General features: G+C 61.5%; 1 protein-coding gene across 3 annotated transcripts in view; it reads left to right on the forward strand.

The window, feature by feature from the left end:
- MGLL (monoglyceride lipase) overlaps positions 1 to 14258 on the forward strand; it is an 86040-nt gene extending 71782 nt beyond the window's left edge. For all 3 annotated transcript variants that reach the window (XM_061397302.1, XM_061397304.1, XM_061397303.1), the window contains 3 exons: positions 2362 to 2451; positions 10231 to 10446; positions 12129 to 14258. In XM_061397302.1, coding sequence (XP_061253286.1) covers positions 2362 to 2451; positions 10231 to 10446; positions 12129 to 12254 — 432 coding nt within the window. In that variant the 3' untranslated portion in view covers positions 12255 to 14258. The remainder of the gene's footprint in view (positions 1 to 2361; positions 2452 to 10230; positions 10447 to 12128) is intronic.
- Positions 14259 to 20576: the final 6318 nt, after the last annotated feature.

The following is a 20576-nucleotide window of genomic DNA, read 5'->3' on the forward strand; positions in this document are numbered from 1 at the left end:
CTTCAAGAGCGTGTGTGGGGCGGCGGTTCCGAGCTTCTCCCCCACCCTGAGACAGCGTTTCCCCATCTCTGCTTTTGTGGGGAGCAGGCAGAGAGGCACCCAGGTGTTTTTTTTTTTTAGCTGTGACCTTACTGCCATCAGAGATTCGTCTCTGCCCGATTGAGTCTTGTTAGAAACATGACCGGAACATACTTCGCTGGTTTGGAAGAGCTCAGGGTCTGGGTGGCGCCCCCCCCCTCACCCTGGGCTCCTTGGAAAGGGCACTGTGCAGGGCAGGTGTGGCCCTGTTCCTGGCCCTGCCCGTGGGGGTCGGGGACACTGCCCCTCGTGGAGCCGTGCTGCTGACTGTCAGGAAGGGAGGGGCCCGATGGGGGCGCCCTGCCTGGTGCAGCAGCCAGGTGGGAGGAACAGGGCTTTGGGGGGAGACCTCGGGGCCCTTGGGGAGACCGGGAGCTCTGTGCGGCAGAGTCCTTGCCAGGACTCGGCGGGTGTCCCGGGAGAGAAAGTGAAGGGGCAGCTGAATAAAAAGACTGTGCTGGACGAGGCAGACAGACATTCCGGGGCGGGGGGAGGCGTCCTGGTCCCATCACACGCGGCTCCTGGGAGTCCAGCTGTGACGGGGACATGCTCAGAGTCAGCCCACAGCCCCTGCGTCCCCGGGGAGCCGAGGCGGGTCGTTAACAACAGCAGGAAGCTTCGGAGCCGCTCAGCAGACCCTGGGCCCCACCTTACATTTCCCCCATGACTCCCTCAGGCCACTGTCATTGGAGGTGCGCGCCCCGAAAGCCCACCCTCGTGGGGCGGGGCCAGTGAGGGCGGGGTGCCGGGGTGTCCCCTCTCTGCGTCTGGAGCACTTGACCTCCGTGTTTCCGCCTCGCTCACACTCTGGCCTTTGGAGGCACAGATCTCAGCTCCTGGGGTCAGGCTCGCAGAGGAGCCCCCGATCCAGGAGCCCACAGACCGTCCTGTCTGCTCAGAAGCAGCCAGCCCCTTCCCTCCTGGAATTCGAGCCCTCCCCGGCGTGTACTCATCCCTGGGGCTGGCCCACCCCCACCCTGACCCCTGACCCTGCTGGACGGGTCCTGTCCAGCCCATGATGCTTCAACGGGTGCGGGAGACTCAAGGCCTGATGTGGGTTGGATCCAGGTTGGATCCTGGGTGTTTGGGGCTGGGTGGGCAAACACCCGGCACATGGAGGCCGCCAGTCCACACATGTGAGGATGGACCCGAGCGTGGGGTTGTGGTGAGGTCAGAGGTCGCCCCTGTGGGTCCCCAGCCGTTTGGGACCCAGCTGTGCGCAAGGTCGTGAGGCTCCTGATGGCCAAAGAGGAGCGGTTTTGGGGGGCGGAGGTGCTGGGGGGACAGCAGGCGAGCGCAGGCCTCTCGGTCACTGGGAACGAGGGCGGCCGCACCCCAGGCCTCTGTCCGCCCCGTCCAGCCGGCCGCGGGCAGTGGTGCTGAGCCTGTGTCCTCGTCTCTTAAATGATGGTCAGCCCTTCCCTCAGGGCGTTTGTGTCAAGATCCCAAGACGGGAGTCCCTGGGACCATGCCAATACCCCGCGGTCACTGGGTGCCAAGGGGCAGACCCCCCGTTGGCCCTGTGACGGCCGCACGGACCCGGCACTCACCACCCCCCACTTTCCGAGCGAGTTTAATCTTAGCATTTCACAGCTCGCCTTGGAAATAACATCTCTCCTCCCTGGGTGTCTGCAGAAACGGAAACGGCCCGCCCCACCAGCAGACGCGTGAGAGCCGGTTGACGCGTCTCCTCGATAAACACCAGCTCTGGGGGGGGTGGGGGTGGGGGCGGCCTGGACCTCAGTCCGGATCACGTTGGAGCAGCGTGTATTAAGCGCCTACTGCGAGGTGGCGTCTTGGCACACAGCAACCCCGTGGGCAGCTGAGAGACAGGCCGGCAGCGTGCAGCCCCTGTGCACGTGAACGCCGGGAGCCAGGCCCGTGCCCCCGCCCGGCCTGGCGGCAGTTTCTGCCCCAAGACAGTCAGCGGTGCCTTCTGATCAGGGCGCGTCCTGCCTCAGCTCGGGTGCCTGGGTGCTTCTCCTCCCACAGAGAATTCGAGATCACTGCCCGGAGCGGTCCGGGGAGGCGGCCGCACACGTCAGGAGCAGCAAGGAAGCAGATGGCCGCTGCCATCCCCGCCCGGCCGCCCCCAGCCAACCCGAAAACCAGGCCCGGGAGGCCGTCTGCGCGGGGCGAGCAGGGGTCCTTGGCTGCCCGGCCGGGATCAGGCCCGGCTGACGCCCCGTCCGGGTGTCCCTCTCCTTAGTGGCCTGTAGGCAGCCCGAGGGGTGGCCAGGCCGGGGTCCCACGGTGCTAACCGTAGCTTCCCCTCGTGTCCAGGTCTTCGCTGCGAAAGTTCTGAACCTCGTCCTGCCAAACATGTCCCTGGGCCGGATCGACTCCAGTGTGCTCTCGAGGAATAAGACGGAGGTGAGTCTTTCTGAGGAGCTGGGGACAACTGGGGCTGGTCGGGGGAGCCGGCCACGGCCCAGGCCTGGGGGGAGTCTGGGTGTTGGCCTCGCCGCGGCTGTCTGCCGCCATTCCCCCGAGGCTCTGCCTCAGGTGGCAGCACGTGGAGCCATGTGAGGGCCGTCTGGCTTCAGGGTCTGGAGGGAGGGGTGGGCAGTGGTTCTCTGAGCTGTGCCCATGTGTGCAGAGCACCTGACCAGGTGGAGCTGTGTGTGTGCGCCAGCCAGGTCTCGTGAGCTTGTGAGGAACAGCAACCCAGTTTAGAATGACTTCAGCAGAAAGAGGGGTTTGTTGGTGAAGGTAGTGGAAGGCTTCAGGCACAGCTGGATCCAGGGACTCGGAGTCTTAGTCAGCACCATGTCTCTTTGCCCGTACCTCGTGTGTCCCCTGGTGTGGCCTTATTCCCAGCCAGACTTCCCCGAGTGGAGGCGAAGCTGGCCACCAGCAGCTTTACATGAGCAGCCAGTGGAGAGGCAGCACAGCCCCTTCCAACAGCAGCTCTGAAACCGTGTACCTCAGACTGGGACTCGAACCCAGCCAAAAGCCATAGTACCTGGTTTCAGGACCTCGTGAAGCTCAGGTTCTTGATGTCTCATCACAGAAAGAATTCAGGGGGAGACACAGTGATAGGTAAGAAGTGGATCTATCCAGATACAGAGAGAAGCAGCCTCCACAGGCAGAATGTGGGCCATCGCAGAGGGCGAGTGCGGCCTCGAAATGTGGCCTGGTTAGATTTTATAGGCTGGGTCGTTTCATATGCTCATGAGTGGGAGGGTTGTTCCAGCTATTTTGGGGAAGGGGTGGCGATGTCAACCCCTCCTTGGTCTTTCACCAGGCTGCCCTGGTGCCTCAGAAAGTAAAGCATCTGCCTCCAGTGCGGGAGACCCGGGTTCGATCCCCGGGTCGGGACGATCCCCTGGAGGAGGAAATGGCACCCCACTCCAGTGTTCTTGCCTGGAGAATCCCATGGACGGAGAAGCCTGGTTGGCTGCAGTCCATGGGGTTGCTAAGAGTTGGGCACGACTGAGCGACTTCACTTTGACTTTTTACTTTCATGCATTGGAGGAGGAAATGGCACCCCACTCCAGTATTCTTGCCTGGAGAATCCCAGGGACGGAGAAGCCTGGTGGGCTACAGTCCACGGGGTCACAAAGAGTCAGACACGACTGAGCGACTCCACTCCACTTTGGTCTTTGACCAGTGGAGCTGTCGTGGCGCCTCTGGGTGTCATTTCCCTTATGGGTTGAGGATTGAGGTCTAGTCTTGTGTGCATCTTGCTCCCATTTGATTCTCATCAGTTTGTGTTGTGGCCTTGGGCTACGTCACTCTTTCAGAAGCTGTGCCCTATCCCAGGGCTGGTTCTTACCCCTGCACAGTTGGTTATTTGTCCTGGAGAGGGGGCGGCGTCACCCTGCCCAAGCTCGCAGCCTGAGAACGGAGGAGGACAGCTCTGCTGTGGGCCGGGGCGGGCAGCGTGCGGCCAGGCTGGAGGGTGCACCGAGGGTGCCGGTCAGGCCGGCGCCTGTGGCCACGGGTCAGGCCGGCGCCCTTGTCCACGGGTCCCTGTGGAGGCCAGGGTGGTCCGTGAAGGTGCTGGTCAGGGCACCATGCCCCCACCCCTCTGGTGAAGGGCCAGTGCCTCGTCCCCAGCCTGTGAGGATGGGCCCTCGAGCTCCGGGTCAGGTGGCTGTCTCATCCTCACCCACCCACGGCGGCCCATGTCCCAGGGGCAGACAGACGCTCTCCAGGTGCCAGAGCCTGCCCGAGGTCGCCTGCCTGAGAGCTCTGTCTCGGGGGCAGGACCGCACAGGCTCACGGCTGGTGAACAGGCGGCGCCCTGGACAACGGGAGCATAACGCCGAGTCGTCTCCTGCCTCAGTTTCCCGTCTTTCGTCAGGACGCTGAGCCAGGAAGTCGTGGCTGCCGGTCGGCCCTGGCTTCCTTGGGGTCTGGCATCATGATGGAATGTGGCCTCCTGGCCCTCTGAGCCACTCAGCTGGATGGGAGTCATCCCAGACGTGCAGGCAGGGATGTTCAGGCCACGGTTCCAGCTCCCCGGCCTTGAGGCACTGTTGCTGAGTCAGGCTTGTGCAGGTCTCCAGAGGGAGCCAGTCCACCCAGTCATCCACACCCCATTTGAATTAGAATTTAATTTTTAAAAGCAGTCCCTCCCAAACCCCCATCTTGGAGCCACATTTGACCCACCAGAGTCGAGAATATTTGAGTAAAGAAAGAAGACGTTCATTCCAAGAGGCAGACCTGTGTGGTGAGCAGCACAGCATTAGAGCGTCCCGACAGGAGCGGGGCCGATGTTAACCCATTTCACAGATGAGGACACTGAGGCTCGGGGGATAAACCTTGCCCGAGGTTGCAAGCCGGTCGGGGCAGAGCTGCGACACTGATTCCACAGTCTATGCTTGGCGCGCCCTTCCAGCTGGGGTTTACGAGCACAGAGCTCCTGACTTGTACTTCCTGGTCCACGTGGCGCGCGTGGCGGGCGGGGGTGCTGGGCCCAGCGCTCCACGTGCAGGCTCACTGCGAGCCGAGGCCTGTGGGCCTCCTTGTGCTGCCACAGCCAAAGGATGACTCTGTTTCAAATGTGCAGTTTCCCGTGAAACCACCGATTTCTGCAGCAGCCTCTTCACACTGTTCAGGGCTTCTCAAGGCAAGAACGCCAAGAGGGCTTGCCATTCCCTTCTCCAATAGACACTTGGTCAGAACTCCACACCATGACCCGTCCGTCTTGGGTGGCCCCACACGGCATGGCTCGTAGTTTCACTGAGTTAAACAAGGCTGTGGTCCATGTGATCAATTTGGTTAGATTTCTGTGACCGTGGTTTTCATTCTCTCTGCCCTCTGATGGAGACAGGAAAGAGGCTTGTGCAGGGTTCCCGATGGGAGGGACTGGCTGTGGGGGAATCTGGCTCTTGCTCTGATGGGTGGGCCCTTGCTCAGTAGCTCTTTAATCCAGCCGTCTGCTGACTGGTGGGGCTGCACTCCCAGTCCTGGAGTCCACAGGCCCTGATCTCCTCCAGGAGGACTTCTGTGAACACACCACTCCTCCAGGACTTCTGCTGCCAGTGACCCTGACGCCGACCCCGCGGCAGGCCACTGCCAACCCACGCCTCTGCCAGAGACCCCACAGGCAAGCCTGGCTCCGTCTCTTCTGGGAATCACTGCTTCTTCTTCCTGGGTTCTGGCACACACAGAGAATTCCAGAAAAACATCCACTTTTGCTTCATTGACTATCCTAAAGCCTTGGACTGTGTCAATCACAGTTAACTGTGGATAATTCTTCAAGAGATGGGAATACCGGACCACCTTACCCGCCTCCCTAGAAACATGTGTGCAGGTCAAGAAGCAACAGTTAGAACTGGACATGGAAGAACGAACTGGTTCAAAATTGAGAAAGGAGTGCATCAAGGCTGGATAGTATCACCCTGATGATTTAACTTCTGTGCAGAGTACATCATGTGAAATGCCGGGGTGGATGAAGCACAAGCTGGAATTACTGGGAGAAATACCAATAACCTCAGATATGCAGATGACGCCACCCTTTTGGCAGAAAGTGAAGAAGAACTAAAGAGCCTCTTGATGAAAGTGAAAGAGGAATGAAAAAGCTGGCATAAAACTAAACATTCAAAAAATGAAGATCACGGCATCCGGTTCCATCACTTCATGGCAAATAGATGGGAAAACAATGGAAACAGTGAGAGACTTTATTTTTGGGCTCCAAAATCACTGCAAAATCACTCCCAAATCATCACAAGCCATGAAATTAAAAGACACTTGCTCCTTGGAAGAAAAGCTATGACCAACCTAGACAGCGTATTAAAAAGCAGAGACATTGCTTTACCAACCAAGGTGTGTATAGTCAAAGGTGTGGTTTTTTAGTAGCCATGTATGAATGTCAGAGTTGGACTATAAAGAAAGCTGAGTGCCGAAGAATTGATGCTTTTGAACTGTGGTGCTGGAGAAGACTCTTGAGAGTCCCTTGGACTGCAAGGAGATCAAACCTAAAGGAAATCAACCCTGAATATTCTTTGGAAGGACTGATGCTGAAGCTGAAGCTCCAATACTTTGGCCACCTGATGCAGAGCCAACTCATTGGAAAAGACCCCGATGCTGGCAAAGATCGAAGGTGGGAGGAGAAGGGGATGACGGAGGATGAGCTGGTTGGATGGCATCACTGACTCTATGGACATGAGTTTGAGCAAACTCTGGGAGTTGGTGATGGACAGGCAGGCCTGGCGTGCTGCAGTCATGGGGCTGCAAAGAGTCGGACACGACTGATTGACCGAACAGCAGCAACTGCAGCAGCTGTACTGGGCAGCACGGGCTGGCGGGGGCCGGGGGCGGACCATGGCCCTTTGAGAGCTTAGAGTGGAAACACCCAGTCATCTCATCACCTGCAAGTAGCCGGGCCAAAGAGGAGAAAAAGATCACGAGGTGACTCCAAACACTCTTAGTTTGAAAGGAGCAGATTTCAGAGCTTCTGTCTCCTTTGTGAAATCACGAACATGTCCCCGAAGGCCTTACACCAAACGGAAGCATCTGGGTGAATGCCTCGCAGGCGGGCTTCCCTTCGCGGCCCCTCACCGCGGCCCCGTCCACGGTCACACAGCGTCATGTGTCCACGGTGGGGCTCTCCAGAAACACTGCTCAGTCTCCCTGCCGGGCAGACGTGGAGCCTGGGCTCCGGTTGGATTAAGTAGGGAGCAGAGAGGATGAGCTCCTGCCAGCGGGTGCTGGGAGCTGCCCTTTCCACATTCTGCTGAGCTTTAAAAATAGCAGCGCCGAGGGGCGGGGGAGGGGAAACGGGCGGGGCAGACGCCTCGAAGCCCTGAGGCCCGAGGCCCGGCACTGATGGCCCGTCGGGCTTGCTGGAGCGGGACTCAGGGAGTGGCTGCAGGCTGGCGCGGACGCGGGCTCCCTGGCAGGCTCCCATCTCTGGGGTTCGCTGTGGCAGCCAGGACGGGCGGCGTGAGGCCCCCACTTGACAGCTTGGGACCCGCAGACGCACACAGGCCCTGGCGCGGGAGGAAAGGCAGGGACCCCCGTGTGGTCTCAGCACCGCCCATTGTGCTGGGTCTTGCCCTGCTTCTTGCCACAGCTCCAGAACGTCCGTCTCACGAAACGTCGGCCCAGAGAGGCCAAGTCCCTTCCCCAGGGACTCGCAGCCGTTCGTAAGGGTTTGAACCTACGTCGGGCTTTGTGGTGGAGAATCCAGCTGCCAGTACAGCAGACGCAGGTTCAATCCCTGGGTCAGGAAGGTCCCCGGTGGAGGAGAGGCAACCCAAACCCGCTAATCTTGCCTGGGAAACCCCACGGACAGAGGGGCCTGGCGGGCTACAGTCCTGGGGTCACAAAGTTGGACAGGACTGGAGCAACTAAACCACTCTCACCCCAAGCTCCTGACACTACAGTCCTGGAGACAGAGCAGCCGCCCCTCAGCCTCTTCTGCGTCTGTCCTCGGATTTCGAGCCCCACCGACATTCTGAACGTTTCACCCTCGACCATGGCTTCCTCAGAATGCCATGAGGCCCTCCCACTCAGAAAAGCCATGGATGTTCCACACAGTTGTCCGGCCGAGGCCGCCAGCACGGGATGCAAGGAGGAGGAGCCGTGGGGCACTCCGGGCACCCACAAACCTCCGACTGCTCACGGCAGGGCCCCCCCAGCCCCGCTCCAGCTCTTCCGCCGGGAGCGCCCCCAGTCCTGTGCCGAGGCAGTCTCCCTTCCAGAACCCAGTCTGTGTTCTCTGTCGCTGCACCAGGACGCCCTCCAAGTGCCTCCTGGCTGGTTGGCACGCACGCTGGCCGGCCGTATGGCGAGTTCTGGGGGGCTAAGGAGGGTCTGGCCCTGCTCCCACTCACATCTGCGGGGGACTCCGCTCCAGGCCCCCTCCCCAACTAACGTTTCCGGTGTGCCTGCATTGAGGGTTGGGCCCCTGCTGCTGTGGCCTTCGTGGCTTCTGCCCATGCAGCCGGGAGGCCACCTGCCCGCGGCCTGGGGGGCTTGGCCACCCCGAGGCGTTGGCCTCATCACAACCAGGGCTGCAGACAGGCCCAGCCTCCCCCGCCACCCCCCCTACCCCGCCACCCCTGTGGACCTGGCTGTCACTTCCCTGCGGGTTGGTCCTGCTTTGCGACTCATGCCCGTGCACGGCTTATCCCCACAGAAGACTTGTCTGTTTTCAGCAGCTGGGGATCTACCAGTGCCTTACAAATAAGCCTCGAGCCGCAGGAGCCTCTCTTAGCATGGACCTCTGCGCAGGGGCGACTACAGGGGCCTGGCTCAGCCGGTGCCCCTCGTAGAGGTCTGCTCGGCCCCTCCCCATCCCCGTGTTCCCCGCTCCCTGCCCCCCGCCCCCCGCGACTCTGGGGGGAACATCTCTGAGCCCCAGAGAGGCTGGTCCTTGAGGTCACCGGCTGCAGAACAGCCAGGGCCTCTGTGCTTCCCTGACAGCTCAGCTGGTAAGGATTCCACCTGCAACGCAGGAGACCCCAGTTCCATTCCTGGGTCAGGAAGATCCCCTGGAGAAAGAAAAGGCTATCCACTCCAGTATTCTTGGGCTTCCCTGGTGGCTCAGCTGGTAAAGAATCTGCCTGCAATGCAGGAGACCCTGGTTCCATTCCTGGGTTGGAAAGATCCCCTGGAGGAGGGAAAGGCTACTCACTCCAGTATTCTGACCTGGAGAATTCCATGGACTGACCGTATGGTCCGTGGGGTTGCAGAGAGTGGAACATAACTGAGTGACCTTCACTTTCTGAGAAGTCAGGCAGGGTTCGTGCGCCTCTGCCCACGTTCCCTCCTGCAGGACCACAGGGTTACGGCAGCCAGGACATCTGCGTGCGCGGGTCGGGCTGACCCCTCAGAGACCCCGTGTTGCTGCTTTGTAACCCCCTGGAGGCCTGGCCACTCTGATGGTCACTGGAAGAGGGTCACGGAGATGTGGTCCCCCAGGAAGGCCTCTCTGGGCTTTTGGGTGGGTGCTGGCTGCTCAGGTGCTGCAGGCTTGGCCTTGGCAGGGGAGGTCCCCGTCCACCTCCGGCCTGGGGTACAGGACACTAAAACCCTGGTGGGTTTAGGTCTTGAGACCTCCGAAAGCAGAGGCCACTGGGATTGCGCGGGCTGCTTACCTGAGGGGAGCTTTGTCCCCGGAGCCGTTGCCCTGTGCGGGGGTGTGGGGTCTGCCCTGCCCTATGGCCGCCCCTTCAGCCCGCCCAGCCTGCCCTTCCCCCAACACCCAGGTCTTGACCCGTCAGTGTGTACACAGGGCCAATCAGCCTGTACACAGGGCCCATCAGCGTGTACACAGGGCCAGTCAGGGTGTACACAGGGCCTGTCAGCTTGTACACAGGACCGGTCAGCACTTACAGAGGGCCTGTCAGCCTGTACACAGGGCCCGTCAGCGCGTACACAGGGCTGGTCAGCGCGTACACAGGGCCCGTCAGCCTGTACACAGGGCCTGTCAGCGCGTACACAGGGCCCATCAGCCTGTACACAGGGCCCGTCAGCGCGTACACAGGGCCAGTCAGCGTGTACACAGGGTCTGTCAGCCTGTACACAGGGCCCGTCAGCCTGTACACAGGGCCCGTCAGCCTGTATACAGGGCCCGTCAGCCTGTACACAGAGCCGGTCAGCCTGTACAGAGGGCTGGTCAGCGTGTACACAGGGCCCGTCAGTGTGTACACAGGGCAGCTCCCCAGGGTCTGACGGACATCCCTCTCCCTGCAGGTGGACATCTACAACACGGACCCCCTGGTCTGCCGGGCGGGGCTCAAAGTCTGCTTCGGCAACCAGCTGCTCAACGCGGTGTCGCGGGTGGAGCGGGCGCTGCCCAAGCTGACGCTGCCCTTCCTGCTGCTGCAGGGCTCTGCCGACCGCCTCTGCAACAGCAGGGGCGCCTACTTGCTCATGGAGTCAGCCAAGAGCCAGGACAAGACGCTCAAGGTGAGCAGCTGCCACCGCTCCGCATCAGGAAGGGTGGGGGGCCTGCCCTTGGGAGGCGTGTCCCGGGCGCTGGTGAGGTATCAGCTGGTCGTTCACTCCCTGGGGAGCACCCGCGTGTCGGGCACAACAGGATGGCAAAGTGTCGTTTCCGGTGGGGAAGCCCCCCGAGTGTCTTCCCTCTAGACCGGGAAGCCGGCCGGCTGCAGGGATGGGGAGAGAGCGGACCCGTGGGCCGTGTCCACACCGAGTGGCAGCTGAGCCTGAAGGTGGCTCTGGGTGGTCGGTGGGGCAGACAAGCCTCAGGACACGTGCATGCGTGGCTCCCACCCCTAGCGGCTTCCCCATGGGCACAGCCGCGTGGGTGCCCGGTCTGGGGCTGCCCGCTTGGTCACGGGCACACAGGCGGTCCCTGCGGTGCCACGCCTGCTGCGGGGGCTGGGGCTGCAGCGCCGCTGTGCCCCAAGTCCTCTGCCCACCGCCCTCCTCAGCTCTGCTCTGAGGGTCAGCCTTGGCCCAGGCAGAGAGGGACTCAGATGAGCCTGGGACAGGGGTGGGCTGGAAGGAGATGGTACCTAGGGGATGCGGCCCTGGGGATCGCGAGTCCCGTTCTGACGCTCCTGAAACTGGGACAGATAACTGAAAGAGGGGGCTCAGAGGTCCGTGCTCACGGCAGCCCCGAGATGGAGGCGGGCCCGACGAGCCCAGTGGGGTCCATCCCACTGACGGAGGAACGTTACTCAGCCTCGGAAAGCGGGGGCGGGGGCGTTCTGATAGCTTCCTGCTGCCACGAGCGTGGACACACCTTGAGGAGGGCTACGCTCAGTGAAACGAGCCGCTCACCAGAGTGCAAGGCATGTGCGATTCCACCCCCAGGAAACGAGCAAAGCTGACGAAAGTCATCGCAGTAGATAGCAGGGGGGGACCCGCTGTGGCCCCGCGTGGGACTCGGCGCTTTCAACTGCCAGGGCCTGGTCGCAGAGCTGAGAGCTCGTAAGCCATGTAGCTTGGCCAGAAAAAAGAATGGAAAAGAAAGCGGCTGCTGTCGCCAGGGGGCAGGAAGCAGGGCAGGGAGCGGGCATGTGGCGGGGCCGGGCTTTCGGCTGTCACGAGAGCGCTGCAGAGCCACCCGGGACACCGAGCGCCCCAGCCGCACACGCAGCGGTGGCTTAGGTGGCCCGTTTCCTGTTACAAGATTTTAGTGCAGTCAACGAGAGGCATTTGGAGATGCCTTTGGAAGTTGCCGGGAATGGCAAGGAGGTTGCTGGTTACACACGGGGCGAGTCCGGAGGAGGTCGGGCTGGAGATGTAGATTCTGAGGCGTACACCCACAGGTGGCTCCTACAGCTTGGGGCCTGGATGGGGTTCTGGGGGGCCGTGGAGGGAGGAGGCCAGAGCCCCTCATCCCGCGGCCACACCAGCCTGCAGCTCAGGGGGCCCACGTGCTGCCAGGACCACCACGTGGGCAGGCGGAGTGCGGGTCTGATGGGGAGGCTGGGGCCCTGCAGGGAGAGGAGCACAGACAGAGTGGGGGTGGCGGGGGGCACTGTGAGTAAGGACAGGACCTGCAACCGTGCAGGGGCGTCCGTCTGCAGACTACCGGCTGACCAGGCGCAGGGCAGGGGTCCTCTCTGGTGGCCTCGTCCCCTGCTATGGTCCTGACCGCCTGTCTCTCCTGGTTGCAGATTTACGAAGGTGCCTATCACATCCTCCACAAAGAGCTTCCTGAGGTGACCAGCTCTGTCTTCCGGGAGATAAACACGTGGGTCTCGCAAAGGACAGCGGTGGAGGGAACGGGGTGCCCACCCTGAGCGCCCCGGCCAGCTGCGGGGCCACTGTCGGGAAGCGGGCAGAGGAAGGGCAGGGGCTGGCTTCTCAGACGTGGCCGAGAAACACACACACACACACCCAGATTGGAGGAATCCCTAGCACAACTGACTCAGGCAGGCTTGTCACCAGTCAGGCTGTCCACCACTGGATCTGCCTTAAACGGTAGACGCTTTATGCAAAAACTGGAGGTCAGGGCACTTTCCAGAGAACTGCTGGAAGGCCTGAGGCCACACGGAGCCCTGCCCCGCCTCTCCCGCCCTGCAGGGTCCCAGGAACACCCCCCCCCAACCCCAGCAATAATTGGAGGGCGCCCTCCCGCTGCCCCGCACCCTGCGTGTTCCCCTCTGGCCATGGGACGCGGGGCAGGTCCACTGTCCTGGCTGACTTGCGTGCCTGTGGGGGCCCGGAAGTGCCCGCGGGCCCACCCTGGCCCGAGTCAGCTGTGAGCCCTGGGGGCTGGACTGGGCCAGGGGGCGGGGGCCTGGGCGTGGGAAGGGGACCACCCCCCACCCCGCTCCTGGGCGCATGGGGGCGGCCGCTGCTCCCTGACGGCTCACCCGACGTTCGGAGGGCCGCTGTGCTGGACGTCTGTTCAGATGCGGAGTCTGTGGGCGGGAAGCAGGGGTCTTGACGGCGCTGGGCCGGAGCTGGTCCCAGGCGGTGCCTCGCCCGAGGCCCCAGAAGGAAGGGCGATCCGGGTCCCCGCAGCCGTCCCTTACTGGTGCCCTGCCCGCATCCCCCGCTCCTTGGCCCTCCCTGCTCTGGCCAGCACGGTAATTGGGGGTCCCCGCCGCCCGGGGGTGCTTTCGCTATCTGTGTGAGCGTGGTGGGGGCGCTGCACCCTGGGAGGGGAAGGCGTGGCCCCTGGACGTGGGGCTGGGTGGGGCTTGACCCAGTCCTCCAGCGGCAGGAGCCGCTGCCCCGCTGCACCCTGCTCTTCTGGGGAGGTCCCCCGCCTCCATTCCAGGGTCCCCTAGCGCACCCTGAGCCAGAGTGGGCCCCCCGGCGAAGGAGCCACGTGGGCTCGTGGGGGGACCGGCCAGGTCCCCACGGAGAGTGGCTTCGTTGACCTGTTCCCCTTTGGAGAAAGAAAAAGAATGTAGAAAATGCCCTGTGGGCTCTGCCCGCCGTCCTCCGGGGCCAAGGAGCCGCAGAGATGCCGCGCACCAGCCCACACCCACCCCCGCCGCGCCGCGCGTGGAAATGTCTCCACGGCGGGCCACTTCCCAAGCCGAACGCCTGGCGGGCACGGGGTCCGACCAGGAGTCTTTCAACGCTTGGACTTATTTTCTTCGAAAGCTTTCAGAGATGCACATTCAGCCGCCTTCAGCGATCTGGTCAAAGAATCGCCCATATTTGAAAGATGTTCCTCGGATCTGGGACTGTTTTCCTCACGGGGTGGGCCAGGGCACGCCCTCCACGGTCAGGGTGCGGGCAGCCGTGTCTGGGGCCCCATCCTGGCAGTACCAGCGAGTGCTGAATCAGGGTCGCCCGCCATGCTGAACCCAGAGCCCCTGGGCCGTGCCCGCCTGGCCCTCGGTGGTGCAGGGGAGCTGGGTGTGCACAGGCGGCAAGGCTGGGCAGAGCACTGAGGGAAGGGTGGGTGGCCGAGCCCATGTGGACCTGTCACTCAGGCCGCCTGGGCCACGGGAGGTGGTTCTGTGCGGACTGGCTTTCCAGAAGATGCTGCCCGCGGCTACCGGGGGTCCCGGCCCCCTGGGCCCGCTCTTGCTGGGGCTGGGGTGCTGACCCCGGTGTGCCCTCGGCCCTGGTGCTCGGAGCCCCCCGCAGGCCCCCTGTCTCCCTCGCCGACTGCTGACTCCCCCCATTGGACCACAGCGACTTCCCACACAGTTTCCTGGTTTGCTGTCATGCCCACGGCTCAGCCGCCTCCCTCCACGCCTGCTGTCAGTGGGGCCCTGTGTGTCGGGTAACAGATAGTGCGGGACTGACACAGTTAACCCTAATAAACCATGGTTTCTGCCGCCTCTGCCTGCCTGTCTGTCTGATCGACCCCGGCACGCCCTGCAGAGACAGGTGGCCTCCTGGCTGACAACGCTCTGTGGGCCCCCAACTCCTGACGGGTTAGGAAGGCGCCCTGCTCCCGACCTGGGGCTGCCCCGCCGCCTCACCCACCGCAGCTCCCCCGCAGCTGAGGCAGCAATCTGCACGTCCGCCTGCAGCCCGTCGCCCGAGCCCCAAGCGTGTCCTACAGACCATCTCCCTCCAGCCCTAGGCCCGTCCCTGCCTGCCTCCTGTCCTGTGGGGCGGCCAGGGTGAGTGTCCGGTGAGTCGGATGGTGGCTCTTCCGGCCCCAACCCTCAAAGCCTGTCGGCCCACAGCCAGCTTTCGGGGGGCCCTCGGAGCTGTGCCCTCTGTCGGGTCTTCATCAGAACGGTCTGGTCCCTGGGTCCAGGGCCAGTGTTGCCGAGGGACGGGGAGAGGCACTCTCTGGGCCGGGACCCGGCGCTGGGGTCATGGGTGCAGGCCCACTTCACGGCGGACACCCGCGCCCCCACCCAAGGCCGCCCCTCCAAGGGCCCTGGGTTTAACGCGCTGCTGCTGCTGTTCTGAAATTCTCAACCGCCCTGCGCATCTTTCTGCCCTGAGTCCCAGGTCGTCCCGCAGTCAGTGCCCTGAACCCCCGCAGCGGGCGGCCCGTCCCGCGTCACTCAGGTCTGCAGCTGGGGTCTGTCCTGTCCCTCGTCTGGGCCATGCTCCTCTGCCGGCTCCTCCTGTCCACATGGGGTCTGTCCTGCTCCTCGTCTGGGCCGTGCTCCTCTGCCGGCTCCTCCTGTCCGTGTTGCCGTTTATTTTCCGTTTCTTGGTTCCGTTTCTGGACCTGGGCGAGGTGGGAGTGTCCTGGGCGTCCCCTCTCCCTGGGTGCTGACAGGGGCTGTGGCGGGCAGGTGGGTGGCCCAGCCCCCACCCTGTGTGGCTGCTGCTGGCGAGCGGGGTCTGGTCACGCGGCGGCCGCTTCCAGAATCCTAGGGCCCCCGGCTGGTGCCGGCTCACTGGGGGCAGAGTTGGCCCAGGAGACTCTGGGCCGCGCCCACCCCCTAGCAGGGAAGCCAGGCCTGGGGTGGTGGTGCCCACTACAGGCAGGCGGAGCTGGTCCTGGAGTGGGGGACCACTGGTGGGGGGGGCGCGGCTCCCGACAGTCAGGTGCGGGGCCTGGGGGATCCTGAAGCTTGCTTTGGCTGCTAGTGTGCAGGGCTGGGGCCCAGCTGGTCCCGGGGGTGGGGGGCGTCCGGATCTGGTCTGCTCTAGGTGGGCCAGGACTGGGGGGTACAGGACTATGGTTTCCTTTTTGTAATTTTTATTTTACATGGGAACATCAGTTCAGTTCAGTTCAGTTGCTCAGTCGTGTCCGACTCTTTGCGACCCCATGAATCACAGTACGCCAGGCCTCCCTGTCCATCACCAACTCCCGGAGTTCACTCAGACTCACGTTCATCGAGTTGGTGATGCCATCCAGCCATCTCATCTTCTGTCGTCCCCTTCTCCTCCTACCCCCAATCCCTCCCAGCATCAGAGTCTTTTCCAATGAGTCAACTCTTCACATGAGATGGCCAAAGTACTGGAGTTTCAGCTTTAGCATCAATCCTTCCAAAGAAATCCCAGGGCTGATCTTTAGAATGCACTGGTTGGATCTCCTTGCAGTCCAAGGGACTCTCAAGAGTCTTCTCCAACACCACAGTTCAAAAGCATCCATTCTTCGGTGCTCAGCTTTCTTCACAGTCCAACTCTCATATCCATACATGACCACTGGAAAAACCATAGCCTTGACTAGACGGACCTTTGTTGGCAAAGTAATGTCTCTGCTTTTCAATATGCTATCTAGGTTGGTCATAACTTTCCTTCCAAGGAGTAAGTGTCTTTTAATTTCATGGCTGCAGTCACCATCTGCAGTGATTTTGGAGCCCCAAAAAAATAAAGTCTGACACTGTTTCCACTGTTTCCCCATCTATTTCCCATGAAGTGGTGGGACCGGATGCCATGATCTTCGTTTTCTGAATGTTGAGCTTTAAGCCAACTTTTTCACTCTCCTCTTTAACCTTCATCAAGAGGCTTTTGAGTTCCTCTTCACTTTCTGCTGTAAGGGCGGTGTCATCTGCATATCTGAGGTTATTGATACTTCTCCCGGCAATCTTGATTCCAGCTTGTGCTTCTTCCAGTTCAGCGTTTCTCATGATGTACTCTGCATATAAGTTAAATAATATATAACAATATACAGCCTTGACGTACTCCTTTCCCAATTTGGAACCAGTCTGTTGTTCCATGTCCAGTTCTAACTGTTGCTTCATGACCTGCATACAAATTTCTCAAGAGGCAGGTCAGGTGGTCTGGTATTCCCATCTCTTTCAGAAGTTTCCACATGGGAACATAGCTTTTGCCAAAAACCTTATCAGTTCAGTTGCTCAGTTGCGTCTGACTCTGTAGTCCTTGGGGTTGCAAAGAGTTGGACATGACTGAGCAACTGAACTGAACTGATGGTGTTTTGGCTTCCCAGGCGGCGCTGGTGGTAAAGAACCCACCTGCCAGTTCAGGAGACCTGAGATGTAGGTTCGATCCCTGGATTGGGAAGATCCCCTGGAGAAGGGCATGGCTACCCACTCCAGTATTCTTGCCTGGGGAATCCCCTGGGCAGAGGAGTCTGGTGGGCTACAGTTCGTGGGGTCGCAGAGAGTCAGACACAACCGAGGTGACTTGACGCAGCGCATAATCGATTTAGCGCTGTGCTAGCTTCAGGGGTACAACTGAGTGATTCGGTTTCCGTCTGCAGGCGCCCTTTCTTCTTCGGCCCCTTTGCCGTGTAGGTCATCAGCGAGCACTGAGCAGCACCACACAGGTCCTTGTTGGTTGCTGTGTGTGTAGTCGTGTATCTGTGTGAACCCAAACTCCTAATTTTTCCCTGCCCTCATTCCCCATTGATAACCATGGTTTTTAAATCTGTGAGTTTGTATTCTGTAAGTCCATTTGCATCATTTTTTAAAGATTTCACATAGAAGTGATAGGTGTCTGTGTGTGACCGAGCAGTCTCCACACCCATCCGTGTTGCTGCAGACGGCACGGTGTTTGACGGCTGAGCGGTCTTCCGTTGCAGAGCGCGTGTGTGCCGTGTCGTCTGCATCCACTCCTCGGCTGACGCTTCGTTTCCAGCCTTGGCTGTTGTCAGCAGTGCTGCTCTGAAGACTGACTGGGTTGCACGTTTCAAATTGTGCTTTTCTCTAGATGTGTGCCCAGGAGTGGCCCTGCTGAGTCATACAGTAATTCTACGTTTGGTTTCTTAAGGAACTTCACGCTGTTCTCTGTAGTGGCTGCACCAGTTCACATTTCCACGAACAGTGGAGGTGCGTTCCCTTTTCTCGACTCTCTCTCCAGCATGTGCTAGTTCTAGACTTGCTGATGAGGGCCATCCTGACGAGTGAGGTGATACCTCACTGCAGTTTTGATTCGCATGTCTGTTAGTGATGCTGAGCAGCTTTTCCTGTGCCTCTTGCCTGTTTGTATGTCTTCTTGGGGAAATGTCTATATAGATCCCTGCCCATTCTTTTGATTGGACTGTTTGTTGTTTTGATCCTGAGCTTTAGGAGCTGCTTGTGTGTTTTGGAGACGAATCCCTTGCCAGTCATATTGTTTGCAAGTCTTTCCTCCCATTCTGTGGGTTGTCTGTTCCTATTATGGTTTGTTTTTCTGTGCAAAAGCTTGTAAGTCCCGTTTATTTTCATTAGTCTAGGAAATGGATCCAAGAAGATACTGCTGTGATTTATGTCAAAGGGAGTTCTGCCTGTTTCCTCTAGTAGTGTTACAGTCGCCAGCTTACAGGTAGGTCTTTAATCCACTCTACGTTTGTGTGTTTCTCTGTGTGGTGTTAGAGAACGTTCTGATTTCTTTTACATGTAGCTGTCCAGTTTAGACTCTGGTTTCTGTGGCTGGGTGTCTCCCTCTGGTGGGCGAGGCTGGCCTAGCAGCCTCCCTGGAGGGCAGGCCCAGTGCCCGCCCAGCCCCATGGGTGGATGACGCTGCGTCCTGGCCGTCTGGTGGGCAGGGCTGTGTCCACCAGGGGGGTCAGGGGGGTCTCAAGGCGGCCTGTCTGCTGCCAGCTAGGGCTGTGACCCCGCCCCGGGGTGTGTGACTGAGTCTCCCAGCTCTGGGTCTGACGGGCCCAGATCTTAGCCCAGAGGCCGTGTTCACAGGGCCAGTGTGTGTCCAGGCGAGCCCCGGCCGCCCCGTCTCTGCAGGAGACGCTCCGCGGCCAGCAGGTAAGTCCAGCCCAGGCTCCTGCCCAGCTCGGCGTGCGTGAGGTTCTGTGAGGCCGTGTCAGTGTGAGTCTGTGGGTCTCTGCCTTCGCAGCCAGATGCTCCGGGGGCCCCGGGGTCACACCCCCACATGGGGAGCAGGGTGGGCTCCCAGCGCTCACTCCCGGGGGACGCTCTGCAGCGTCACCTCCCCCAGGCTGGGGGACTCCGCCGTCTCGCTGTGGTTCCTTCTTCATGTCGTCAGCGGCAGGTCATCTCAGGGAGGCTTTGGTTTTCTCCATCGACGGCCGGCATGCTCATGGGAGGTGGGCTCAGGCTGTCTCTACTCTGCAGCCTTGGCTGCTCTCCTGAGATGACATCTGATGCCGTTCTCGCCGTGGGGCAGGCCCCATGGGGGCCAGAGCTGGCCTTGCCCCCAGGCAGAGGCCCCCCCCCGCGTGGCGTGTAGACCTGAAGGACGGACGACCCACTCCTGAGTCCGATGGAGTGGGCCGCCCTTCTGCACGGCAGTCAGGACGGAGGCAGGAGAGCCGTACACTGGTCCCTGCCGCTGGCTTGGTTTACTTTGGTGTGGTGGCCTGCACTGCTTTGTGGCCCTATCTACTCTGGGAGATGGTGTGACCACTAATCCCTGTTTAGCATAAGAAATTGCTTCCCTGAGCTGTCCCCGCCCCCACGGACACTCCTCCTGAGGGCTATTGTGTAGCCTGTGCCCCACGGTCATGGGGGCTGCTCCCAGAACCGGGTGGGGTGACACGGCTTGCCCAAGGGCAGCAGGGCAGGAAAAGCCGATGGAGCACCAGGCGAGAGCAGACGGGGTGGCGGGAGGGGCCGTCGGAGGGGCTGGGCTCTGAGGGCAGCAGCCCCCAGGACGGTGTGTGAGGAAGTGCAGCCAGCGGCTGCAACGCCAAGACCAGCCGCTGGGCGGCGCCCACGGCCCTGGCTGGAGCGTCTGGAGCGCAGGCAGACACAGCCCCCGACGGGGCAGGCTGGGGGGACGGGAGGGCGGGGGCAGCCGCACCTGTCTCCCGTGCCCTCACGGCCCTGCCTGAAGCACAGGGCTTCCTGCCCGTGGACCAACGTGCAAGCTCCTGCTCCTGCCAGGGCGTACTCCTCCCGGCCGGCAGGGAGGGCGGAGAGGAAAGAGGGCTTTGCGGGCTCTAAATCAGAGCCGTCCTTTGCGGGCCTGGCCGCAGCTGAGGGCAGGGGAGCTGGGGGAGGAGCCAGGTGTGCACCTGAGGCTCTGCGGGACGGAGACCCGGGCCGTGTCCACCCGCAGAGGCCGACACACAGGTGAGCAGGCGGGGGGCGAGGCAGGGTCCGGACAGGGGCTGAGGTGCCAGAAGAGACCCTCAGAGCCCGACCGGCAGCTGCTGCGTTGACTGAGAGGGCTCGGGGAGAGCACACAAGGGTCCGAGACCCCACAGGTGGAGAGGGCTGCGCCACGTGCCCAGCTGCGCATGTTCCGCCTTCAGGAAGAGTTCCCGCAAAGCTGTGGGCTAAGCCCACGGGTCCCGGGGACCCTTGGGATGCACACCAGCGTCGGGGGCTGGTGGCGCCACACCGCCCCGCTCCGCCCCCCCAGACGGCAAGGGCACAGTGAGCCTCAGTGGGTGGACCCCACTCCTGCAGGGGCCCCTCAGGACCCTGGGACGCACACCAGCATTGGGGGCTGGCAGCGCCGCCCCACACACACCGTAAGGACGGGCGCTGCGGCTCCAGCCCAGGGCCCAGCTGTCGTGGCACAGGTCGCCAATGGGACTCGCAGCCAGGCTTCCAGAAGCTTCTTCCTTCATCCCCACCTGAGGCAGCGGTTCAGACCTTACCCAGGTGACAGCTGCTGCTAACTTCAGAACTTGTGCTCCAGGAAGGCAGGCGGCCCCCAGCCCTGGGACCGCACGCCCAGCTTTCTGCCGCCCCCAGCCCCTCCTCAGCCTGCTGCAGGGAGACGGGGCCCTGAAGGCTAGGCAGTTTTCCAGGTGGAACAAAGCACACACCCAAAGCCTTCATTCCTGCAGGTGAGAAGGCTACTACAGGAGG

This window comes from Bos javanicus, chromosome 22 (genome assembly GCF_032452875.1).
Source record: "Bos javanicus breed banteng chromosome 22, ARS-OSU_banteng_1.0, whole genome shotgun sequence".
Classification (NCBI taxonomy): Eukaryota; Metazoa; Chordata; class Mammalia; order Artiodactyla; family Bovidae; genus Bos; species Bos javanicus.